At 47.3% G+C, this 25,061-nt stretch overlaps 7 protein-coding genes across 7 annotated transcripts; 5 read left to right on the forward strand and 2 right to left on the reverse strand.

Moving 5' to 3' along the window:
* Nucleotides 1–165: 165 nt before the first annotated feature.
* Nucleotides 166–2,892, forward strand: H6S33_012352 (uncharacterized protein; the record flags this gene model as incomplete). The annotated part of the gene is made up of 4 exons (XM_044843694.1): nt 166–291; nt 429–1,784; nt 1,893–2,707; nt 2,763–2,892. The coding sequence occupies 4 exons, from the start codon at nt 166–168 to the stop codon at nt 2,890–2,892; spliced, it is 2,427 nt and encodes an 808-aa protein (XP_044695001.1).
* A 4,199-nt stretch (nt 2,893–7,091) lies between these two features.
* Nucleotides 7,092–8,701, forward strand: H6S33_012353 (uncharacterized protein; the record flags this gene model as incomplete). Its single annotated transcript, XM_044843695.1, has 2 exons — nt 7,092–7,108; nt 7,174–8,701. The coding sequence occupies 2 exons, from the start codon at nt 7,092–7,094 to the stop codon at nt 8,699–8,701; spliced, it is 1,545 nt and encodes a 514-aa protein (XP_044695002.1).
* A 1,041-nt stretch (nt 8,702–9,742) lies between these two features.
* Nucleotides 9,743–10,891, forward strand: H6S33_012354 (uncharacterized protein; the record flags this gene model as incomplete). The annotated part of the gene is made up of 3 exons (XM_044843696.1): nt 9,743–10,328; nt 10,387–10,661; nt 10,775–10,891. The coding sequence occupies 3 exons, from the start codon at nt 9,743–9,745 to the stop codon at nt 10,889–10,891; spliced, it is 978 nt and encodes a 325-aa protein (XP_044695003.1).
* Nucleotides 10,892–11,491: 600 nt separating this feature from the next.
* H6S33_012355 (uncharacterized protein) lies at nt 11,492–12,207 on the forward strand (the record flags this gene model as incomplete). The annotated part of the gene is made up of 5 exons (XM_044843697.1): nt 11,492–11,530; nt 11,635–11,657; nt 11,733–11,833; nt 12,022–12,041; nt 12,100–12,207. The coding sequence occupies 5 exons, from the start codon at nt 11,492–11,494 to the stop codon at nt 12,205–12,207; spliced, it is 291 nt and encodes a 96-aa protein (XP_044695004.1).
* A 4,169-nt stretch (nt 12,208–16,376) lies between these two features.
* H6S33_012356 (uncharacterized protein) lies at nt 16,377–17,949 on the reverse strand (the record flags this gene model as incomplete). Its single annotated transcript, XM_044843698.1, has 2 exons — nt 16,377–17,106; nt 17,174–17,949. The coding sequence occupies 2 exons, from the start codon at nt 17,947–17,949 to the stop codon at nt 16,377–16,379; spliced, it is 1,506 nt and encodes a 501-aa protein (XP_044695005.1).
* Nucleotides 17,950–20,124: 2,175 nt separating this feature from the next.
* Nucleotides 20,125–20,934, forward strand: H6S33_012357 (uncharacterized protein; the record flags this gene model as incomplete). The annotated part of the gene is made up of 1 exon (XM_044843699.1): nt 20,125–20,934. One exon carries the CDS (start codon nt 20,125–20,127, stop codon nt 20,932–20,934), a length of 810 nt encoding a protein of 269 aa, XP_044695006.1.
* Nucleotides 20,935–23,621: 2,687 nt separating this feature from the next.
* Nucleotides 23,622–24,442, reverse strand: H6S33_012358 (uncharacterized protein; the record flags this gene model as incomplete). Its single annotated transcript, XM_044843700.1, has 3 exons — nt 23,622–23,948; nt 24,046–24,228; nt 24,281–24,442. 3 exons carry the CDS (start codon nt 24,440–24,442, stop codon nt 23,622–23,624), a joined length of 672 nt encoding a protein of 223 aa, XP_044695007.1.
* Nucleotides 24,443–25,061: the final 619 nt, after the last annotated feature.

Below are 25,061 nucleotides of genomic sequence, written 5' to 3' on the forward strand. Positions count from 1 at the left end.
CAGGCACCTACAGATAACCGCCTGTGGCTGCTTCCTCTAGCTGGTGTGGCTGTGAATGGTTGTGCCCCACGCTGCAACAGAGCCTCACCCCGCCAATGTAATCATTTCCCACCAGAGAAACAAGCAAGCACCTGCTAAGAAGTATCTCTCCCCCACACACAGACCATGGCGCACGTCGACACGGAATTTATAGCAATCGGGGCCAACCGAAACCCCACAGCCGCAGACTGGTCCCCGTCTGGCCTGCTCGCATTCGGTGCAGGACGTTGCATTGCGCTCTGGAACCCTTTGGTAAGCGAAGCAAGCACCGCGCGTCCTGTCCTGATATATTACAAGCTCGATGATCAATGCACTCACTCACATATTCAACCCCCCTCCCCCTAAACACGCCAGCGTACCTGAATCCCTAACAAGAGACCGAACTGCAGGACCTATCCCACCGTGGTGTCCACGCAACCCTCAAAGGCCATGCAGACCGCGTGAACGTCGTCCGTTTCCTCCCGTCTCAGCCACAAGATGCCGATATCCTCCTCACGGGATCTGTTGATAAGTCTGTCCGTGTGTGGACGTCTACCCCGGACGGTTTCAAGTGTGCATGGACCAGTACCGACGTTCACAAGGGCTCCATAAACGCCATTGCGACATGCGCCGCCAACCCCAACATATTTGCTTCTGCTGACGCCTCGGGAACTATTGCAGTCTTCTCGATCTCTATCTCAGGAGAGGGGGTGCAAGTAATACATCTGCAGTCCTTTAGTACAGCGCCGAAATTCTACCCCTTGACCCTGGCTCTATCAACACTTCCCTCGTCGCCAACAGCTCTACTCCTCGCTGTCGCTGGGTCTGCGTCGACAATATCGCTCTACATAGCACCTTCTTCCTCAGAGAAGTTCACACCACAAGCTACTCTCTCAGGCCATGAGAACTGGATCCGTTCTCTCACCTTCACTCCAGAGTCGCCCGAGGGCGAAGGGGACCTTATTCTTGCATCTGCGTCGCAAGATAAATATATCCGACTCTGGCGAGTCCATGCTGGCGAGGCACTCCCGCCGGCCACGGCAAACGACGAGACAAAAACGTACGGACTCTCAAACAGACTTTCAAACAAAGCGCACAAGCTGCGAACCGATGGCGGTGATGTGTGGAGTGTGACGTTTGAGGCCCTACTCATGGGACACGAGGATTGGATTTACACCACCTCTTGGAGGCCAGCTGGTAATGGCCTGCAACTTCTAAGTGCTTCCGCGGACTCATCGTTGTCAATATGGACACCTGAGCCCGAGAGTGGGATCTGGTTGACGACGAGCCGGCTCGGAGAGATCAGTGACACAAAGGGTGCTAGTACGGCAACGGGAAGTGTTGGAGGTCTATGGACAGGGCTATGGTCACCTTCAGGGAATACTGTTGCCGCGTTTGGTAAGACTGGTAGTTGGAGACTGTGGCACCATGATGAGAACTCCGACAGATGGCTCCAGGGTGTCGGTATCAGTGGGCATGTTAAGGAAGCAATGGGTGTATCGTGGGGTAAAGGAGGTGGTTACTTACTAAGCACTGGACTAGACCAGACCACAAGACTGTTCTCGAAATGGGCTCGTGACAACCAGACAAGTTGGCATGAATTCGCGAGGCCCCAGATCCACGGATACGATATCAACGCAGTTGTAGATTTGGGCAAGGGGAGGTTTATTAGTGGGGCTGAAGAGAAGTTATTGCGGGTCTTCAATGAGCCAAAGGGAGTTGCTGGAATGCTAGAGCGGATGTGCGGATTAAAGGAAGAGTCCTTGGTGGGTTCCGTTCCTCTCTGTCTTATACCGGCCGAGTGATATTATGTGACGCCGAGTGATACTACGTGATTGGCCATATTTCTTTTATCCGTACTAATGCCCTTGAAGGACTCAATGCCCGACGCAGCAAACATGCCTGTTCTTGGTCTCTCGAACAAGGCCATTGACGATGACGCACCCCCAACAGACCTTTCAACTACTGATCCAGATGCCCTCCCCACCTCTGTTCCCGAAGAACTCGGGGCAGCCCCATCTTCCAGCCTCCTGGACCGTCTCACTCATCCGCCGCTTGAGGACCATCTCTGCCGTCACACCCTCTGGCCCGAACACGAGAAACTCTATGGTCACGGTTACGAGATCTCCGCCGTCGCTGCTTCTGATGACGGCACTGTTGTGGCAACAGCTTGTAAGGCCAGCACAGGTGAACACGCCGTAATCCGCCTTTACGAAACAGCACAATGGCGAGAAGTGAAGCCATCATTGGCTGCTCACGTACTCACTGTCACTTCACTTGCATTCGCGCCCGGTGGACGTAAGCTGTTGAGCGTAGGCAGAGACCGCACATGGGCTGTATTTGAAAACACCGGTGGCAGCGGATTTGACGGCGACTGGAAACTAGTAGAAAGAAAGGAAAAGGGACATGCGAGGATGATACTGGATGGCAAATGGGCACCTACGGAGGATATATTTGCCACTGGCGGACGTGATAAGATGGTGCGTGTTTGGTGCCGCCATGATGGAGGATGGGAGTGCACAGCCACCCTTAAATTCGAGGTTCCTGTTACTGCGGTTGATTTCTATGGCACTGTGGTGGGTAGCAAATGTGTTCTAGCTGTAGGTCTAGAATATGGGGGGTTGGAGGTCTATAAAGTTGGTACCGGAGGAGAGTGCACAGAAGCAGACAGAGTGCTATTCGACCGGAGGTTAGTTTATTTTAAGTACTCATGGGAATGCGAATAGGGCTGATAGTTGAGTTAGGATTACTCCGGATAAGGCGGTAACACAGATTACATGGTGTCCCAGTGAGGTTGAGAATGGGAAGTTGCAGATGGCCGTGACGAGCGAAGATGGAAGTGTTAGAATTTACGGACTCATATTAGTGGCATGAGCGCGGTTGATTGTTAGGCTCCCGGCGTAATAAAAATGTACCCAAATTCACATTAAAAATATATCTTTGTAGTAGCCGAGATAGAAGCTCACTTACTCTATTATATAGCATGGTGCATGAGTTTGAAGTGAACGTGGGGGATTTTCTCTTGCTTAGAGCTTCGTGTGTGAGCAGATGGAGGTTTAACCCTTGCTCCAGACTTTCCACTGCTAGATACCTAATAAGGAGACGCAGACACCGCGGGGTTCTCATTCCAACAGGCACCACTATAAAGTCCAGATCTCTCGGGAGAGAACGAACCAATTGTAAACATCCATTCATATATTGTGAAGTATGATTCATAACTGCTGACATGCATGATCCACACGTATGGAAACCAAATAGAGGCCATTATCAATGTTTCCCGTATATATGTTCGCTGTCTAGATTCTGAGCTTTCGAAGGGCCAAAACTTAAAGTCATAAGCTCGGCGATGAAAGTCGATCCTGCATTAGTATAGGTCGACAAAATTAATTAGATTACTTTAAGTATCATTGCGTACGCTACGCCGAATAAAGACTCGCAGTAAAAATTGTTCATGGTATATTACCTATTTTAACTGGGCACATATAACCTGGCATGTCATCTTCCAGCCCCCAGAAATATATTCCCTGGAAAAATCCCTGCTTGCTTGAGAGCAAGCACACAGGGCAGCGCAGGGGAGAAGTGCAGATACATACATAGAGTATAGATCTGGGCTGGGACCTGTACATGTCTGATTTGATGTAGAACTGATAGGTGTCCAATGATTCAGGTCATGCGGATTTTGAATCGAAAAGTCACATTCTTCATGACAAACCACTCGCTACCCACTGGCTTGCAGACAAAATATCGAGACTCAGCACTACCAAGACCAGTACGAGTGGAGTAGTGACAGTAAAGTCGGCGGTAGAAATCTAGAGAAGGGAGAGAAAAGAAAGTCGGTTCCTAGATACACTAAGAGTTCTAGGAAGTTTAGAGCCTCATAGTAGAGTGCGTCTTCCATAAAAAAGAAATTTCCTTTTTTTTTTCCTCTACCAAAGTTAATGGAGGCTCTCCCGAGAAAATTCCGTCAACCTCTCACTAATCTAGGGAGCTTTGCTGTCAAATTTGTGAACCGGCGTTAAAGAAGGGCCCACGAAACTACCTGAGACGAGTTCTGTAATCCCCTTGCTTAAGATGTCTTGGATAAAAGTTTTAAGCAGCGTTACCTTGTGGACCACACGTATTTTTACAAGGAAGTTTGACGTTGCAGTGAGTATACGAATCGCACCGAATACATCTCACATGCTCGACTTCACCGCATTCTTAGGTATGTTTAAATCTTTGATAAAGTAGATATCCGGCCGAGTGATTTTCTGTGCATACAAGGATTCCAAGAAGTCGTCGATGCAACCAGCAAACCCCTGAAATAGATTAACCCACGGCTCTTCCATCAATCACTCTAGAATAGTGCAGTCGATAGACCCATGGCAATGGGTAAACTCAGGAGTTATAACTACATATATGTAGGTACGGATTGGACTTGTAGATGTTACCCGTGCTCGAGCCCGCAAAAGCGAAGACGACACGTGCGTTTAATAATTCAATATTCTCAGCTGCTGCAGCAGAGTTGTGTACGGATGTACCTTCTCAAATATGCCCAGGCAGCCCCTGATGCTGACTAACCAAACCATGAATGCGCGCCTTTTGGCTAAAAATCACTTCATGCCCGGCGTCGCAGTTTCGTTGACTACTATTGCAAACTTAGAATTCATGATTTTTCGGGAAAGCAAAAAATAGATTTGCCCAGTCGCCGAGGAGCAGAATCTTTCAGCTCCAAGAAAGGGAACTTTAGCCTAGATAAGAGATTACCCCCCCAAAGTCCGTAAGATTATCAGGGATTGCCAAGCTATAATTGTGCCCGTGCGACGTTCAACCCGGTAAACATTTATATTGATAGAGAATAAAAAACGTAAAAAGGATATCGAGACTCAACTCTGAGCAGCATGATGTTTACAATGAAGGGAGGGTGTGCACCTAAGCCTTTCAATTACAGACTATGACTGTGTTAGGACATCTTTGTAATAACCCTGCATTCAAACATCGTTATATGAATGTAGTAATGTTGCGGGGTAGGTGTGCAATTATAAGTGCTATGTAAGAAAGGGAGACCTTCATATAAATACTCTGCGTTGCTCGAGTGCTCTGGCAGTGCGTGAAACAAAATCAGATGAGGCTGAAGAAAAAAGGCGTCTGAGTGATAGAGCACGACTAATCCAAAATGCTCGCCATCACTGTCTCTCATTGCTCAAAGAATAAGCCTCAAAAGAGTACCAAGAACGACTCGGCAGTGTCAGCGCTTGCGCTTGGGATTTGTATGATGGAGTAAGAACATCCTGCGGTGTACTTAGGCAACAGTACAGAATGATGAACTCCTTCCCATATCTTGGTCATATTCCTGTCTTTATGGTTGATCCCGCAAAAATATGACAGAAATAGACTGAAGTGTGTATCAAGTGAAGGGCAACACCAAAAAATTCTCTATCATAAGCTAAATGCCTGTAATTTTGCAAAGTGTATATCCACTGCATCACTGCAGCTATTCGCAACAAAGTTCTTTCCCGTACTTTACCAGTATAGATAGAGGGAAAATGTTGATCCGCGCGCTTCAACCTCCAGCTTTAATTATCGTGTAAGTGTATGTATGCATACTCTGGAAGCGAGATTCACTTGCTCTAGAGTAGAAATTACACCAATTGTGCAGCTCTTGGCAACACAGCATAGTTATCGCCTACTTGTCGGACGTCTCCCGGAAAGAAGACAGGTGGTGATAGTGTCAAGAAGCTGGCACGCTAAGTGATTCAGCGGGTCGGTATTGGGGATACAGATAGGGTTCGGCGACGCCTTACGATCTTCAAATCATGTCAGTATTTATACGTATCTTCTGTACTCAAGGCAGGCAAGAAGAACCTGAAAATGGCTTTTTATGGTAACGACCTCTGATTCGCAGCTGGCGAAAAGCTACACCAAATTGAGCCCCTGCTTGCAGCTTGCATTTTCAGGTTCTTATTGCCTGCCCCGAGTAGATATGATTGTGCAGGAGAAACAGAGCCCAATCGTTGGAATATCTGCCACCGATGCGCTGGTACACCCGATTTTCCCTAGCTGGCAATCATGATACTCGCCTTCCTTGTAAGCCCGGTGTAAACACGGGTGTAAATCAGTCTGCATACCAAATCTTCGTCAGGTTTAAGTTCAATTTATTACAACGGAAGTCCCCAGCCTCATAGATAAGTGTAGTGTTTATGGCGGCGATGAGTCTATATTATTGAGGTTGTCAGGGGCAATGCCTAAAAAGGAGTTCTTATGGTGTCAAGGTGGGGATGTAGCTCTTGAGGTTGCAGGGAAACTGGAGGAGGAGGCGGGTATGGTAGTTGAGGTGTGGCTGCGGGCCTGCGGAGGTGGGTACATATTCGTTGGTCAGGAAGAGGTAGAGTAGCTTTTACTTACCCCTGTCGGCTTGTTCCTCCACCTAGCCATTCTGCTCTTTTTTTTTTCCCCCATTCCTTCCCTAAGCCCTTCCATTCTCGAAGGCTCCGTGGGAGTTACTTTATTCATTGAGGTCTGTTAAAGTAGGTAGGGTGCCTGCCTTAGCACATCTAAATTTCCAAAAGGGATTGAATTCACAAGGGCCTGGCAGTAATAAGTAAGCAAAAGGAAAGAAGAACTGACCTCTTCATTTTTTGCTTCTTATCCCTTTAGCTGCAGCTGCTTCCCGTCTCCTGTCTTTTTCTATGTACTTGCTGTCTCTGCCAGCCAGTCCTTAGTCCGTTCCTCATCCACACCTCCTACTTTATCCTCAACTTCGCCCGTCCTTTCTCCTTCCTCCTTACTTGCTTTTCAAAGGCCCCTCTTGTTTTTAACATCTTTCACATCTGTGGTTCTGCACTCACTGCCAACACGATAATCGATTCTCGTTGCTTTGCTTCGGTGCTTGGCTGTGCACGTCGAGTGTAACTTTACGCGCCGCTGTGCTTGTCCCCTATTTGGATCTTTCAAATCTGGAAACCTTGTTTGCGACGCTGCTACCCACGTGTTTTTGACGTTCCCTCCCTTTCCCACTGGCATCATAGAACCCCTTTTTCTACAACAAGAACAAATTTGAAAGTTTTTCACATCGTTCATCTTCATTCACTACCATGGCTTCCAATTCAGGGTACGTTCTACCTGCAGTTCGCATTCGCTATTTGTGAGCTCTACCTGACATCATGAAATTTATAGGCTTGGCTCTGGGCTTAAGAGCTTTTGGCATGCCATGACTTCAAACGACAGGCACGCAAATCACGATTCCCCTTATCGTGTGCTGTCGACCAATACCCATCAACCCCTGAATGGCGGTGGAGGAGTTGGTCGTAATCCCCCGCTACAAGGAGTCTCATCACCAGGAATGGAAACGGGCCTCAACTCGAGCTACCACGAAGAGAACCGTTCTACAGCTTCTCTTGCCGGAACACCAGGAGTTTATTCACCTCGCTCCCCCGGGGGATCCATCAATGGCCCGAATTCCCCCTATACCCCTGGAATGAGGTCCTCCGTGATTGCAAATGAAGCACCCCCCGGTGGCGGAATCGCAATGCAAGATTTCGGTGCCGACGGGATGCCTCCTCCCCCTCCAATCAGCCACACCTGGAGCCGGATTGATAGATGGTGCGAGGACAACTACCCCGAGCTCTTTGATCAGATCTGCACACCCGCTACCGTGAACGACATCAACGAACTTGAATACAGCTTGGACTGCTCGCTTCCACAGGACTTACGGGAATCATTGCTGATTCACGATGGCCAAGAGCGCGGTGGAACACCTACAGGTCTTATTTTCGGGGCAATGTTGCTCGACTGCGAGGAAATGTTGGATGAATGGAAGAACTGGAGGGTAGTCGAAAGTGAATATCTGACTCAGCCACCATCGGGACAAAAACCTCCGGTTGGAGAAGCTGGCTCGTCTAAGGCCGAAAGTGCTGCCCTTGGGCGTCAGGAACTCCTTGGCCGCCAGACCTCCCAACCAGAGGGCTCCATTCAGAAAGCATATGCCCACCCAGGTTGGATCCCTGTAGCAAGAGATTGGGGTGGCAACAACATTGCGGTTGATGTGGCTCCAGGTCCTAACGGAACTTGGGGTCAGGTGATTCTATTTGGCCGAGATTATGACTGCAAATACGTTGTCTCAAAATCATGGGCACACTTTATGGCCATGGTAGCAGATGACATGCAGAGTCCCCATTGGTACGTTGACGAGGAGACTCAGGAATTGAAACTTAAGGATCCCAGAGCTCCAAGGTCAGAGCCAGGTTACATGGATATCCTCCGAGTACGTAATGAGCGCAAGTACGGAAGACGTCGCTTCTCGCGAGGACCACCTCCAAGGCCCAATTCCCTTCCCGGATCGCCAAGAGGCACAATGTCACCAACCTCCTTCAGTCCAACCAACGGAGCCCGGGGTGGTTTGACGCGACCAGCAAAGGAAGAAAACTCATTATCAGACAATCACCTCAAGCCACCTTCGAAAAAGACTTCCAAACCTCTACGAAGCGTTGCCGAGGAGATCCCCGCACCGGTCGCTGTACACACAAAGCTTGAGGGCGAGCTGCTTAGAAACAACTCTAGCAGCAACCTACTCGGTGATTTGGTTGAAGAGAAGACATCCGCTACAGTCAAAGCACTCGAAGAGATTGCTTTAAGTGACGAGAAAGCTTCTGCAGGAGATGAGATTTCTCAGCCTCCAACTGCAGTCAAGAAAGTTGAGGCCTGATTTGAATGAGCATGAAATTGGAGTCGTGGAATTTTCCTTATAGAGCTTACGAATTTTTCCTTTTTTTTCCCCCTTTACTCCTTGACTTTTCTATGTTGATCAGATACCAAGCGGGAATTGCATATGGGCGAGTGATTAAGGTGGAATTATTCGATAATCTGGTTAGGACTTATGGTCTTTTAATTTCTCCCTCATGTCTCTTTCTTTTGTCGGGTGGTATAGTACAAATCACAAGGTTGCATCGTTAGTTTAACTCTTCTTTTTTTTTTTTTCATTTTAGCACCATTACATTACCCCTTGGTGGTGTCAACTTTTCTCTAACTCGAAGGCTGTGGAGCTGGCTACTGTTTGATATGAGAAAGCTTAGCACCTCTTTATACCCCTCTCTTTTCATAAATACTTTTGTATACATCAGTTTTTTGATTTTTGTTTTACCTGCTTCTCTTCTTTTTCTCGTGCTGGTCGGTGAGCCCTTCAGGTGGTGGTGGGTGTTCTTCATATAACTTCAAAAAGGTCCTTTTCTTTTTTTCTCTTAAGGAGAGGGGGTATTTGGCAGGGAAAGAAAGAAGACTTTACAGCATAGCGTGGAAGTCAATCGATTCTTGTGTAGTGGAGTTTCTCTGATCGTAATTTATTGTATGAATGATTAGTGAATGATTGATTACTCACGATTTATGTCTCTTTTCATGTGTCTTTGAATGCCTTTTTCTTCTTACTAGGATCTTTGGCCAAGGGAAGTGAAGTTGAGTTGGTTGTCTGTGTATAATAAGCGGTTATATATCGGCCCGATGTCGGTAATGTTAGGGCGAGTGATGCTGTATGAACGACTTTCTCCCCAGATGTCAGCTCTCTCTCCCCACAGAACTATTCCGACTCGGTGTTGGCCGTGTGCGGCTCATACATAAGCTTTCTGCCAAGTTCAACACGCTCACGCTCACCACCACAACCACCACCAACGTCTACAATATTATACTGATCCACTATATATCAAGCTCTTCACCATACCCCACTCCCTCTTCAGAAGCAGAAATACTGCCCAAGATGTTCAAATCATTCCTCCGTCCCCTCAACAGATACCCAGTCCGAATGGTGACTCGTAGTCATCATTTATACTCCCGTTCCTTCCCGCTCATCCACGAATTCATATCCCCCCAACCCTCATACCTCCTCAATCTCACCCTCGCCCCCCACCTCAGCACCCCACCACCCCCCGCGCAACTCCCCACGTCCGGCGAGCTCCCACCTGGCCACCACATGGTCTACTTCCCCCCGCAGCTCCCCGAATCCGAACTCCTCCCCGACGGCTCTGACGCCTCTCAAAACCCCGGCCCCGAATGGGTACGCCGCATGTGGGCTGGCGGGTCCGTCCACTTCCACCCCACCAAGAAAATGGAACTAATGGACCACGCCGTGCTGCAAGAGAAAGTCGTCGACGTCCAAACACGCGGCAAGCCCGGCAGCAAGGACGAGCGCATGTTCGTCTACTTTGAGCGCACCATGTGGTCAGGCAAGCAACCACTACAGCCGTCAGATCTAATTGAAGGCGAAGCGGCTGTGGTTGAGAACCGATGTCTCGTGTTCTTTCGGGGAGCGAAGGATGAGAGTGCAGTTGCACGAGTTGTGAAACGTACCATTACCTCCGCGCCCGCACCCGCACTTATCCTAGGCTGACGGTCAGAGCGCAGCACCGCATGAGGCGGACTTCTCATTGAGCTTCATGCCGACGCAACACCTGCTATTCCGCTTCTCGGCGCTGACGTTCAATGCGCACAAGATCCACTTCGACCCGCTGTTCACGCAGCACAAGGAAAAGTACCCGGGGCTGCTGTGCCATGGGCCGATGTCGCTTGTGCTGCTGCTGGAGCTGTTGCGTGTTAATGTGCTGGACACGGGGAAGGACAGGACATGGCGGGTGAGGCAGTTTGATTACCGCTGTTTGGCTCCTATGTATGTCGACCAGGTGCGTACACATCATTTCCTTGCTCTTATCTACATCCGGCACAACAGCGTTCATTGGTTACCTGAGGATGTCGTTGACAAACATGGCCGCCGGCTGGCTGCGGCTATCGACAGCCGTATAAAATCTGTGGCCGCAAGATCAGCGACAAGACGTATGAGCTGTGGGCAGAGACGCCGCAGGGCGGGTATAGTGTCAAGGGCATGGCCATGCTGGAAGAGGAAACCTCTTGAGCAGCTCCCCAAAGAGCTCCGGCATGGGTTTGTCCCAAATATCGACGACTCCTCTCTATCATTACTTCTCCCGGATATTGCCAATATGAAATATAAGCTATCTACTATATCTGAAGCTCCAATAACAGAGCTCCTAGTTGCTACATCGACCCAGCGATCCAATATAAATCAGGAATACTATATTCTATCTCATAAATCAAGGTACTCAAAAATCAGTAAAGTAAAGTAGTAGTTAGACCGAGTGAGCTTCTGAACAGAACACCGGTAATTGAGGCGGCCTATAACCGCCCATCACGCAACTAGAGTACGAGTACATAAGACGTCAACCAGAGAATCTAGACTAAAAACTACCGTCCAGGCCGCCCTAGTTCTAGTTCTAGTTCCAGCGCGGGCCTCATATGCTATACCGTGCACACCTGGCCGCCTCGAGACAGCCCATAAAATACATGGCAATCTAAAATGCTATACCCGAAATTGGCACATCCTAGGAAATGAGGATCATATCGCTTAGTGAGCTGGGGGGTGCTTGACCTCCCACTCCCAATTAGGCATCCCAGTAAAACAAGAAAATGAGGTAGAAAGAAAAACGTAACACTCTCAATGCAAAACTCGTGGGCGTTTTACATTGGTCGAGGGCGGGTATGAGATTGGCGATAGGGCAGGTGTTGATTCCTTTCTAAATTTTTACCGCCGAGGAATATTTGTGGTAGCGGCGGTGCGGTATGGCTTTGTTGGTGCTGTAGGTCGATCTTATAGTTGCAGATAAGTGAGTATATCGAGGCCTTAGGACACACGCAACATTTCATGCAATACCGCTCATTGACACCTAATAAAATAGTAGTGAGGCCTTACCAAAGCAACTCCCAAACGGGCATATATTTCTGAAAGCGGTGTGCGTGATATTAAAACGCAAATCTACACAACCAATGACGGAATCATCACGTAATTGTACCACGAACTACAATGTTAAAGAGAGAGAAATGCCTCTATTGCACAGCCATCCCTGCAGCGATGATGGAGTACTAGGCCTGTACAAATAAGCTGTAGGTACCGAGAACTGTTGTAACTACGGCCACTGCCAACTAACTTACACGGACGCAATGCATATGTGCTGTGTGTCGATCTTATAGTTGAAATATATACCAAGACGGTGAGGCCTTATGAAACTTGCAATATTCCATGCAACATTACTCGTTGACACTTGACAGAACAGTAGTATTACCTTACCGATTTCAAAACGGGTGCACAGTTCTGGAAGCCGTGTGCGTGATATGAGATACACATATAATACAACCAATGACGGAAGCATGGCGTAGTTGGGTTGCACCACGAGAGCTTCCAAACTCTCGCTGATATCAACATTTCATGCAAAACGCTCATTGACACCTAATCGAGCAGATTGGGAAGTACAAAGTATCTAATGCCTTCACAAAACAATCACCACTATAAAAACCATGGCGTGATATAAGATACACATACGTGGCAGATGACGGAGACACCATCCACCTCACGAACTTATGAATGCGGGGAATGTAGGGGAATAGCACCTCTGTTGCATAGGTACAAGTAGGTCGCCTCCACTCTGTAGATAGGACTTGGCTCCGTGTCTTCATGGGTTTGTAATTGTAGAGCTGTTGTAGTTTAGAGCTTTATGGTAAATAAGTTCTAGATAATTTTTCGGTAAAGTGAAGCTCCTTAGCTACACACGCGTACTTCCGATTCCTCAGGGTTGCGAGAATTTGGGGAAACGCCCACTCCCAAACACATTACGCGACTGGCGACTCAGAGGAACCTGTGCCGCACAGTATCGTTTCTAGACTTGCTGGAATCGCTCTATCTCGTTGAGTACATATATGGCGAGTACCTAATAGTAACTATACTGCTGGTGATGGCGACGCCGCTGACGGTGTTGCTGGCAGGTTTCATCAAGAGAGAAATGATGGTGGTGGTGTTGCTGGTCGAGTCGAGTTTTACCATTGGCCCGAGCGCTCGCCCATTTGGGAGGGCTACTCTGTTCAACTCATGGGATCATCTCTGCTCGTGGAGAAACTTGAGCTTTCCAATAAATATGTTTGATACCCTAATAAGGCAAAAGTATTGAAAATATTCTTTCTGAAAAATAGCCCAGTTGGGCCAAGTGGCCTTTTATCTGACTGAAACCTCGAGCAACTCGGGCTGATTTTTATAAATTGCTCGGGGAAGCTCGACTCGTCGACTACACTAGTTGGTGGTGGTAGTGACGGCGCCTGGCAGGAAGATACCTTTGTCTTCCGCTCCAGCGCTCATTCTGCTCTGAGGTTTCGCTAGAATAGTCGAGAATGCGCCTGGGTATCAGTAGAAGATTTGCCAAATAGGGGAGGAGGTTCGTATTCCCACGGATTTCTCTTTTTTCCTCCCTCTGTTTTTATTTTTTATTTTTTATTTTTTTTCCTGCGGGGATATAGATAAAGCAAGAGAGTTATGGATGATAATACGTAACTGTAGTAAGATGTGATGAATATAGGGAGAGGGGAAGAGCATGTGGAGGCAAATCATAGAGGAAGACTAAGAACGAAAAATTACAAGATGGCGCTCAGAAGGTTTATAAAAGAGTTAGGAGTACGCTAGGCTATCACAATTAAGGGTGGTTTAAGTAGCAGGTTGGTAGGTTTAGCCCTAGGAGACGTTGCCTAAAGAAGAAAGAGTGCTTGAGTTGAACAATTAGTAGCCTACGTCACCCAGCTCACCCGAATCCGGTTGTTGTAAAGTTTAAATAGTTGGAAATACTACACTTGATCTGGCAGCGAGTGATTATTCGTGACGTGCCCACTTAACTGATGTATTTCGGGGTTGGCACGACATCTTCTCCGCTAGGAGGGGAGCTATCGCGGAAATAAATATTGCTTTTTTGTTAAATTGCGATGAAAGCTTGCTTAGGAGGTAGGTTGGGTTGGTTGAAGATGTCGCTATCTGTTTTTACTTTTGATTTTATTATTCTCGCAATACACCGATTCTAGGGGAAAGGGTGATTTATTTATGAGCAAAGGACGTTATGAAGTCTATTAGTAACAATTTACAATGCTTTCGGTCCCTAAAAGAAGGAATTTCCTTAACACATTATGGGCTAATGAAATTTACCGAGTGATTATCCATGACCGGCATACTGTCAATCCCAATCTTCGGCTAGCGCCAATCTCACAAACACCACGATCCACCACAGCCGCCACAGGCCCAGACGCAACACTTGGCCCCCTCATAAACAGCGTAGCGAGTACGTAGCGAGATAAGCAATTTCAATTTATGCGGGGCGGAGGGGTAGGCATAGGAGGGGATTAGATTTTCAGATAGGCGTTAAACTTTAAATTTGATCAAACACCAATCACCGCCAGCAGGCAACCGGAGAGTGAGGGCAAAAAATTGCCCGCCGCCGCGGATGACTCGGGATGTCGGAACAAGCCGTATCACGAGGTGGCCGCAGCCAGCGATCGTTGATAAACGGTCCGCTGTGATTGATGTTTCTAATTGCACCTGTGACCAGGCAGTTAGGCAGGCAGGACAATTGCAACCATCTCGAAGGCACTGTTGCCCCCCGCCCCCTCCCACATTAGTGATCAGGTATGTATGTTTCTTTGTTGTATGTGTGTGTGTGGTGTGGATGGCCTTAAAGTTGAACCGAGTTTGGATTGCCTGCACAGGCGTCGGTTGCCTGAACAACCGGCAAGAATGAAATAACGAGACATCCCTCCCCCCTATCATCCTTTTATTGCGAGGATAAAATACATGATGTAACCAGGCCTCCGATTGAAGCTCGTTTTTATCCCTTTATCATAAACCTGGACAGGTATGTACTTGGGATAGTATCAGGTATCAATCACCAGGCCGATATCCCGTGAAGCCCCGATAATTAAATGAATTCATACCGAGGGACTTGTCTATGTCCCTGTCATGTCATGGCCAGGGATCATCCACGGAATGCTCTGAAACGAATTATGGTGGTTGAAACAAGGAATTCATCATTGAGTTACAATTCGTCAGCGGGTAAGTTAATGACATTTCCCCATGGGGTTTGTTGATTTACACACTGCACTGGGCTGGAGAAACCACATTTTTAAGAATGCAAACAACATTATGCAAAGTTACAAGATAAGATGATTAGGGCCAATAATGTCAGCACAAGCATCACAAGAGCGACAATGATACCGAGTGAAAACAAGAGCTAGGATTGCTTTTATTCCAACAAATAGATTTAGACAGAGAAACAGGAAAAAGTGTATATACTTAAAAGTATAATCCTCTCCAATGTCTTACCAAGTAATTCTATAGGCAGTGTATTATCACGACTCCGCACTCCTAGACCATCTCCCCAATCAACCTCCAAACCATACGTCCATCCAAACGATACGTTCATCCTTCCAAACACCCAACCACCCATCCGTCCATCCGCAAACCTATTCACTACTTCCACCGCCTCGTCACCTCGTCACCACCCATCATCCTGCCGACCCTTAGTTGAAAAAGGTCCCCAGCCACAAACATAAGAAAATGATATCAGTCAACGTGCCAGTGCGTCAGATGTCAAACCATCAGGCCAGTCATCTCGCAAGAATAGAGAAACAAGAAAGGAAGAAAAATGATAGTAGAACAAACACAGAATCGAAATACCTATAATATAGGTTACATGAAGGTATAGAACAACATGATAAAGTAAGGGGGGAATATAACAAGAAGCTATTTATCAGAAAAGAGACAGGTATCGATATATCAAAGACATCAATAAATACTTACCATGTGTAATGAAGTTTTCGGGAATTTTTTTTTGAAGCCAAAATTGTAGAGGGGACTGAAAGGGGAAGGGAATAAGGAAAGGAAAGGCCTGCCATCGATAAAGAAGGGTATTCGCAAGAAATAAAATACCCTCTTTGTGCCAGACACAAGACAAAACGGAAACAAAAACCAACCCAATCCGAGCACCATTTCCCAAACATATCCGCAGAGATGCGCAAGAGAAAAACATGAAATCCAATAAGGCCCACCATCCCCGAAAAAAGAAAAAGAAAAAAGAAACATAGAACATGAAGACATTCCCCAAGCAAGACCGAACAGACCCCAAGAGAAAGGACCCCCAAAAAGTATGAATGCAAAAATCGATGCCGGAACCCAAATGCAAAGTGCACCTGCCGAAACACAAACAGATCGCCAAAGAGAGAGAGGGTAGAGGATATAATGAAGGGTATGGTGCAAAAAGAAAAATGAAACCAGATATAAGAACCTACAGGAGTTTGCCCAAACCAAAACTTCCTAAAACCCGCCATGAATAAAAATGAAAAAGAAACAAACACCGAAAAAATAGATCCACGAAACCCGAAGCTATACATTATTCACCCATAACTCGCCAGTGTCCCAAGTAGAAAGAGATAGGAACCAAGGAAACCCAAGAAACCAACCCATTCTCCAAAAATAAAAACACCTAGAAATCAAGAAGGAAAAACACCCTTTAGTCCGGAAATCAGATCATCAAAACTTTCCTCAAATCATTTTCCAGCTCAATCACGCTCTGCTGAATGACTGGCGAAGCAACAGCTTCAAGCTTACTGGCAAGAATAGAATTAGGGTTGTGATGGAAGAAAGGCACCATTGTGGAAGGCTTGTTCATGTAAGTGGGGATGTTATTAGCAGGGCTAAGGCGGGGCCGAGTAGGAGCCTGATTGGCGGGTGAAGTTCGAGGGGGATAGCCCGGCACATATGAAGCGTTCTGCTGCTCAAGATGCGAAGGTCCTGAATATGGAAACATTGCCATGGGGAAATATCCAGGGCCTGCAGGTGAGCGAGGGGATTGTGGTTGATATGCACTTGGATTGAAAGCCATAGGTGGTCCAGCCTTGGAGGAAGGCGAGGCAGCTCGGTTCGGATTCTGAGCTCGTTGAGCTCGACTCTGGGTTGACACAGGTGACATGGGAGATGCTTGCACCTTGTTTGTCGGGGACAGTGGCGAAAGGAGGTATTGCCTCAGAGCCTTAGCCGTTTCTTTACGTTTGTCTTCCTCCAAGGTCGATTGTGTTGGAAGGTTGGACGGAGCAGTAATGGAACGAGACTGATTCATGCGTTCTTTGAAAGTAGGGGCCATAGGCGACGTGGGCTTGTCGAGCTCATCCATAGAGAAAAACAATGAATCTTGCGGAATATTACGAGTGACCTTGCGATTATTACGGGTAGGGGACTCCGGGTCCACATTGGCGCTGATTGTTCAACATACAAGTAAGTCCCAAATACTTTCCGTGTAACAACATGGCATTTGTAACATACCCAAAAACTCCAGAAAAAGAATCAATCGCTGCATCGCTAGATGGGGGAGAACCTGAATCCTGACGCTTCATACTCATGTTTTCTGCCCTAGCTGCGTTGAAAAGCAATTCAAGGTGTGACTGTTCCTGCTCTGTAGAGGTCGATTCCGCAGTATTACTATTCGTATCACTTGCGTCACTTTCCATCATTGCCTGCAGGCTGGTACCAGCGGGAGTACCAGGTACAGATTTTGAAAAAAACTTCGGCATAGGGAGAGCAGATGGTGCCGGCGAATGGTGAAAAGTAGGGCCTGCATATGCCTTCATTGATGGCGGAGTAGATGAAGAGGAGAGCTTGCTTGGTGTAATTTGGCCACTTGGAAACTCGTCCGACGACATTGGAGGCGACTCAAGATCAACTGGAATAGCTTCTGGGGTAAATCCGGCTTGAATTTTCGTTGCAACATTTTTAGGTTTTGGTTTTTCCTGCTTTGGCTTGTCCTGCTTCTTGTTTTTCCTTTTCTTTCCAGATGTATCAGTGCCCGCGTTAGGAAAGTGTTGAGCCTTAGGTGTTGTTGGAGGAGTCATAATAGCTGAACGGGTCGAGCCTCGGTAATTGGTTGCAGAAGCAATATGAGTAGTACTAATGGTAGTTTGATTATTGTAGATTGGCTGGGCGTGGTGCTTCGGGTTAAACTGATTTGGAGCAGCTATAAAGGAACTGCTTTTCGTTTGCCGATGGTTATTTCGCCCTGATCTGGGCTTAGGAGAAGGTGAAGATCCAGCGATGCTAGTCATTTTGTATTATAGGCGAAAAAATACGACGCCGATAAATGGTATACAATCGATCAACCGAAAGGAGAAGTAAAATATAACCAGATCCCGAAAGAGGGAAGAAAAGAATAATATACAGCAAGCGCTGAATAAACTGGAGGCGCCGTACTACTAAAGGAAAAAATCGATTTCTTCAAAAGGAAGACAATAGAGGCGCAGATATCGGATGCGCAGTAAGATACAGAGGTATAGTGCTGGTAGGAAATATTGGAATAGGAAGAAGGCGTGTTTGTGTTCGAAGGCGATGCCGATTAGTTATGAAACCGAAGGATAAAGTCGATAGTGTATTGGCAGAAGAAATGTGGTGGGGATAATGGTCATTCTCAAGATAGGAGAAAATGAGGGGAAGTGGTCAAAGTTGAGGGAGAAGGCAGGTTGATATCGTGTGTGAGAAGGGGGGGTGAGAAAGAAGAAGAGTGGATAGAAGGGGAACTGGGGGAACAAGCGAGTTTTGAGGAAAAGGCTTCAAGAACGAGGAGAAGTGGGAAGGGGGGATCAAGAGGGTGTGAAAAAAAGGCTGGCAGCAGGCACACACCGGGAGCAACGTGGTGGCCCCCAGGATGGCGCGAATCCTAGGACGCAAGTCACTCTTTCGTCTGCTTGCCAAGGACAATCCAGATAATCTTGCCACAGAGCTCTTGAGACCCCAGAAGGGGGGCGTGTCCATGCTCCCCGCCGGAAGGAGACTGTTTGGTGGATCGTTTTGGAGGGTTGATATCCGCGCCTATTGGCTAGTTCTGCTTGTTGATATTTGGGCAGGGCTGTGGAACTGTGGAACAGTCAGTGGCAACCTGCTTCTGCCTGGAATTCTATGGCAGTCAAAGAGGTGGATAGCTGATGTCCATGGCGGCCGTGCTGTTTGGCGGCGTTCTATGGTACATAGGTAGTTGGATAAAATGTTTGAGTACTTTCCGTAGCTTGTTGTATATACAGTTACATATGTTGTTTTCAGAACCCTACTCTCAAAATCTATTTCCGTACTGTTGCACCGCTGTCTCAGCATCTCCGAAGAGAGCAGGAAGAGAGCAGAAAGAGATTGAAACAACGTCCAAGCATCGCCTCTATTTTCCCACCATCGATACCTAGTAATTTATTTAGTGGAGAAAACTAAATTTGTGCTTCATTTTTTTTCTTCTTTTCATTCCGTTCTAGAAGCTATGACGAAGATTGTTGATGACTAGCGGGAATTCATAATATTAGATTGCACACACGATTCACCTGAGAAGAAGACTTGATAAAATCTATAGTTTTGAATTAATTATTGTAGTTGACTTATATAGTTATTCCAACGATGCTGAGAATTAGAATCACGTAGATACTGTGATGCTGTAGAGCAGACCCTAGAGCGCGAAGCCTAAGAGCATGGTTCCCGACTAGGCTAGGTAATGCTTCTCGTGGCAGGTGCTTGCGGGAAAATACCTACACTCCCAATATTTCGCCCTCCATCTTTTTTACCCACTAACCATCAACCTCCCCGCATAACCGTGAAGATGTCAACCATCAACGTCGAGGTATCCTGTTGATTTACGCATCACCAGTAACCTTGGCGATGGCGGGTTCATCTACCTCCGCTACTTACTCAAACGGTTTTATGACACCGGCTCCTCATCAGGGACCATCGAGAGGTCTCCAACTTCCCTCGAAAAATCTCCAACTTCCCTCGAGAAATCTCCAACTTCCCTCGAAAAATCTTCAACTTCCCTCAAAAAATCTTCAACTTCCAACTACTCAGAGGCTCATTACTCCGCCGCCGCCGCCGCCGGCGGTAACAACAACAACAACAACAACAGCAGCAGCAACAATAACACCAACCCCCGCTGCGGGACCAGTTAATGCTCATGCCCCTAAAAGTAGAAGTGGAAGTAGAAAAAGACCGCGCAGTATCGCTTGTGGTAAGTTTCTATTATGTTCTAATGAATATCACGAGTATTGAAACAAAATTAACTTTGTTGTTTAGTCACCTGTAATAAGCAGAAAAAAACATGTGGACCTGCTCGACCTTGCCCTCGCTGCCTTCATCTAAATATCCCTTGTCGACAACCCGTCAAACCCGAAGGATTTCTCTATAATACAAAAAAACAAAAGATTGCCGATCCCCCACCATCGCCCCCAGTATCGCCCAATGACCACAATGACCTCATGGTGGCCCTAAAGAAGGCAGCTGAAATACACCGTCAATTGCCAAGGCCTTGTCTGGTTCAAGGTCTACCACCGTCTCCATCGCCCTCGACTTCAACGGTGGGTACGCCCCAAGACTCCTATACTTCGACAAGTTCTTACGATGATCCAGCAACTGGTAAGAATGGCGACACAATTGAACTCAACTCGTGCATGAGCTCTCACTCGGTGTCTCCCATCAATGAAACCCCAAAGTCATTGCCAATACCGGATATGTCACGCTGGTCTCTGCCCGCTCTGCCCGCCCCTGCCGAAGAAGTGCCATACGATATCGCAAAAAATTCGCTATTCAACGGCGCACCTATTTTCGGGTTGGAGAAATTGACATATGACCCTGATATTTTAGGGGATGATATATTTGCGGGATTTGGCGAGCCAATAGATTTGGCTGATGTATACGCAGATGTGATGGGCAACATGGGAATCCAGGGGATAAAGGAACGGGAGGAGGAGTGTGGTGATGAGGAAGGGAAGCATGGCGCTGAGGTTGAGCATGTTGAGCATGTCGTCGCTCAGGGAGAGCACGTTGTTGCTGCAGGTTCTACTACGTCTGGGATAGCGTCAGAAACTGGTTGTGTTAGTGGAATTGCCTGGTTGGGTGAGGCGGATCTGTTGGCCGACAGTTTAGCTCTGGATGACGTGGACCTCTCAAATCTCGACATTCCCGGCTTAGACGATATCGTGATAGACTCGGACATGGAACAGCTGTTCGAATCTATCTCGAAAGCAACACCACCAACACTATCAGGATCACTTCCGCCGCGGCCTTAAGCGGAGTTCAAATACGATATCCATTTATCGCCGCCAGGCCCGAAGTCCGTTGAAAGAAAGAAAAGGAATAAGGCTGAATTCGCAGCACTTTACGAAGAGTTGGTAATATTAGTATGGAGTAATTCTGGGTTTGTATTTCCTTTGTGGGTATAGCGGGTTAACAATTAAAACGCGGGATATATGTCCTTCTCGTTCATTGATGTTCTTCCTACGGGGGAACATTGGATGACGATGAGTGATGATATGAACTACAGTACAGAAGAAGAAGTAATGCTATCGTGAAGAAAGACGCCAGTACGCCGACACTGGGCGACCTGGTTATGAAAAAAAAAAACCAAAAAAAAAAATCCAGGTAGCTATTACCACAATTCCCTTCTCGGTCCGAGACGTCGCTTCTCTGCTGCGGGGAACATAGGATACAAACCATACCACATCATCCACACTTCAGTGATGCATACCGGTTGCAATAGTCCGATTGCGATTCCATCGGTATCTTTCTCTCGGTACGTACGATTATTCCACCACTCCTTACTCGCCAGTTTTTTTTTCTCGGCGTGCATAGATATCGGTTGATTGGGGCGTTGTTCTCCGCTTTTTCTTTTTCGAATCTCTACCACAGGACTATCACGAAGAAGATCCCGCACCCGCCCAATCATCGCATGATGCAACTCGCTATTATTACCTGGTCCCGATTTTGGGGCTGTCCAAGTGAAATTATTCCTATCTCGCCCCTTCGTAGTTAGATGATAGCTCTGATACCCACTTTACATGCCTAAGTGATTCGTAAGTGACCAAAAGCCACCATTAGGGCTAGGGTTGTGACGTAGGATCTAAGCAAGCCAACCCATTGAAATACCTCACGAGACCTTGCTGGCAATTCACTTCTCCTCCTGCTGCTCCTCGTGAGTGAGGGAGTTTCAATTCCAAGGAAGCTACATGTCGATTCCCATCATTCAATCGATGCACAGTTATCGGCTAGATCTGTCTGGGCCGATATAGGATAGGTATGAGACCCGCTACTGCTGTCTCGATGACCTGTCAAGTGAAAGTCCATCATCATTTCTGGGTGGCTGGCTGGCTGGCATGGCAAATGAACAACAGGCACTCTCCCTCTCCGCGGGGCCTGTCACCCATTCTTCCACCATATCTGTGGGGGTTGAGAGACAGAGGAAGAGAGGGGGGGGGGGAAGGTGAACTCAGCAGAGAAGGAAGGAGTTTTGACTCGCCACGGTGTCGATGGTCATTCGCTCGCATCCTGGCAACATTACCAAACCAAACCAAACGGCCCTTTGTTTTACTTTGTTCCCAGGAAAAAGCAAGGAGTGGATGTGAGAAATGCGGTTTTAAATCAGGCTCAATGCTTCCACCATAACGTCAAACGAATTGGGCATATTCGGGGGGGTGGATCAGTTGAGACCAGTTTGGTTTGTGAGGCTTGATTTGATTGATGCCTCTGGCCTTGCATTGTTTTGGGGGGTTGATGGTCAATGATCATTGGCGCCCGGGCCGAATCGCTAGGTATGACGGCGGAGGCGGGGGATGCATGGTTTGGTTTCCAAATACTCTACTGGGGTTCTCGGGTTTCAACTGTCAATGGAACCTCAGAGGACGTTTTGTTTCTTCTTCTCTGCGCTGCTGCGAGATATGGGGACGGGGAGGCTGGAATGCAGCATGATGTTCTAGGCAGTGACTGCAGCTGCTCTACTGGGTACAGCCGTACTCGGGTTTCAGCTTTTCGGGCTTTCTTTTTAACGCCGCGATGTTTGTAGGGACGCCGGTATCGGCGTTGAAAAACACTAACCTTGTCTACCATTTTGGTATTACATACTTATTGCACGTTGCAGAAGAGTACAGGAAGGCGCTACCCTAGAAGCATACTGCGCATCTCGAGTTGAGCTGAGGCGGAGCCCATCCCGCCATGACGTTGCCGTATAGCTCAAATCTAATAAGCTTAAATAGAATAACCACTCTGATGCAGATATAGAGACAGCAGGTACTGCCGATGGTCCCTACTATGAAAAAAAGGCTGCGCTGGTTACTGGGTGCCTGATCCCAAAAGAAGGAAATGATCATTTCCGCCTTTCCGCCTTGTCTCGTCTTAATGCATAGTAGTCTAAATACTGTAACTTAGCATGCTAGGCCATAACTTGAATTAAGTCACCAGTACTCTGAGTACCTGAGGATACTGTCTCGGCTTTCATAATCTTTCCATCACCTCGTTCAATCCAACCCAGTTCAGTCCATGCACTACGCACTCCGTAGAGCCCAAGGGGAATATATTACATCCCACTACTCCAACCCGCCAATCTCAAGCTATTTGCCCAAATTCTGCCATTATTCGCCCTTACTCTACCTGGCAGTAAAGTCCTGTACTAGATATCATTGTCATGCTAAAAAAGGAAAGCGAAAAAAGTAAATCCTCAAAAAAAGAAGCTCGTTCCAAACGCCAATAATTGGAGCCAATATTTTGAAAAGAAAAGCACAAAAAAAAGCAAACTTAAGGAGGGGCAATGAACTCGGAAAGGGCAAAGACATGAAAAAGAAAGGTAGGCAGATACTAATACAGTGCGCCCACCTGAAGCATTTCCACATCATTTCCCCTCTCCATTCCGACTCATGGCCGATGATACGATAACAACCGTCCACGGCCATAACGCTATGCCGCCTAAAGTCGCATAATACCCTTCCTAAGCTGCTACATCCCGCGCACTAAACAACCTCCTCCAGACCTCCGGGCTTCTCAATGGCCTCTGCCCATTCCTTATCCTCGGATAAATATCCTCGAAGAAATAGTATATGTGGCCAACCACAATTCCCAACAGATCATCTTTCGGGAGTGTGTTGTGGAGCAGCAATGAAAAGCCGAGTAGGACCCAGGGCAGGTACGGCGCCGTGAATACAAATAGCCCCAGGAAGGATAGTCGTACGGCGGGGTTGCGGCGGGCCCAGATGTAGACTAAGCTGAATGATAGCGGGGAGCCAAGAAATGGCATGGAGGCTATTGGGGAGAGGATCTATGTAGAACGGTGTTAGTGGTACTGCTAGAAGGAGGCTGCGCATGGCGAAAAGTCGAAACTTTATATTGCACCCGAGGGAAGGAGTTGTATGTACCAGTAGGGAGACGGAAGAGTAAAGTATCAGCCACGCAAACTCCCCGGTCTGTCCGCGGAACGATGATTCCTCAAGATTGCGAGAGTAGCGGGACATGAAGAATATGTGGAACATAAAGTCAAGACTTAACGGACCGAAGTAGAGGAAAGTTGTGATTAATCGCCAATACTGCATTAAAGCGCCCTATACATTAGAATCATCGCAAGGCTAGAAAACATGTAGAAAGCAGACTAACCTGGCTCTTCCCCCAAACACTGACAGAGCTATAGAATAGCTGATATGGCGTGACAATCTGGCATTGAACGAGTATTGATGTGACAACAGCAGCGGTTGTCCATACGCGCGTTACGGGAGGTACCTCATAGTACCATTGTTCAAGCATGTTCAGTTCGGCCATGGCGGGGGAGGGGCGGATGAGATCGCCGCAAGGTACGGGAAAGTAGCTATCGATGATATATTGAGTTGTTCAAGCACCTGCAGTCTGGACAATACTGTGGAGTATTAACCGTAGATGTATGTATGTCTTGGTGCGGCGATTGATCTTCGTGAGTTACAGAAAAAGATTTTAGCAGATGAAGGTTTGTGGGAGATTAGATGTAGTTAGCAGTGGTAAGGTAGTGCTGCGATGATGTAGAGTCGCATAATGACATTTGGCCTTTCGGTTTGGCCCGCCCATTCATGGCGGCTGAAAGGGGGATGTTGGTTGCATAGCGAGACATGGGGGAAGCGTTAGGTAAGCCCTGGGCAGGGCAGGGTCCTCGGCCTGCAGGGAGCGGGTTGAATGACGTCCAGTTAAGGGTCTATGTATGGAACAGGCACGGAGTAGTAAAACTGCTAATCGTGCTAATCGATAGAGATTTACCCATGAGCAGTATCTACATCTCATATCTCATCTCATACTATATAAGAAACCATGTGGCCTTGGCTTCATAGTAGAGTTACATGTAGGTACATACATGTATTGTATTTACCTACAGAAGCTTAAGGTGCTGATACACACTTTGTCCAAGGTACAG

This window comes from Morchella sextelata (genome assembly GCF_020137385.1).
Source record: "Morchella sextelata strain SCLS chromosome Unknown scls_8, whole genome shotgun sequence".
Lineage (NCBI taxonomy): Eukaryota > Fungi > Ascomycota > Pezizomycetes > Pezizales > Morchellaceae > Morchella > Morchella sextelata.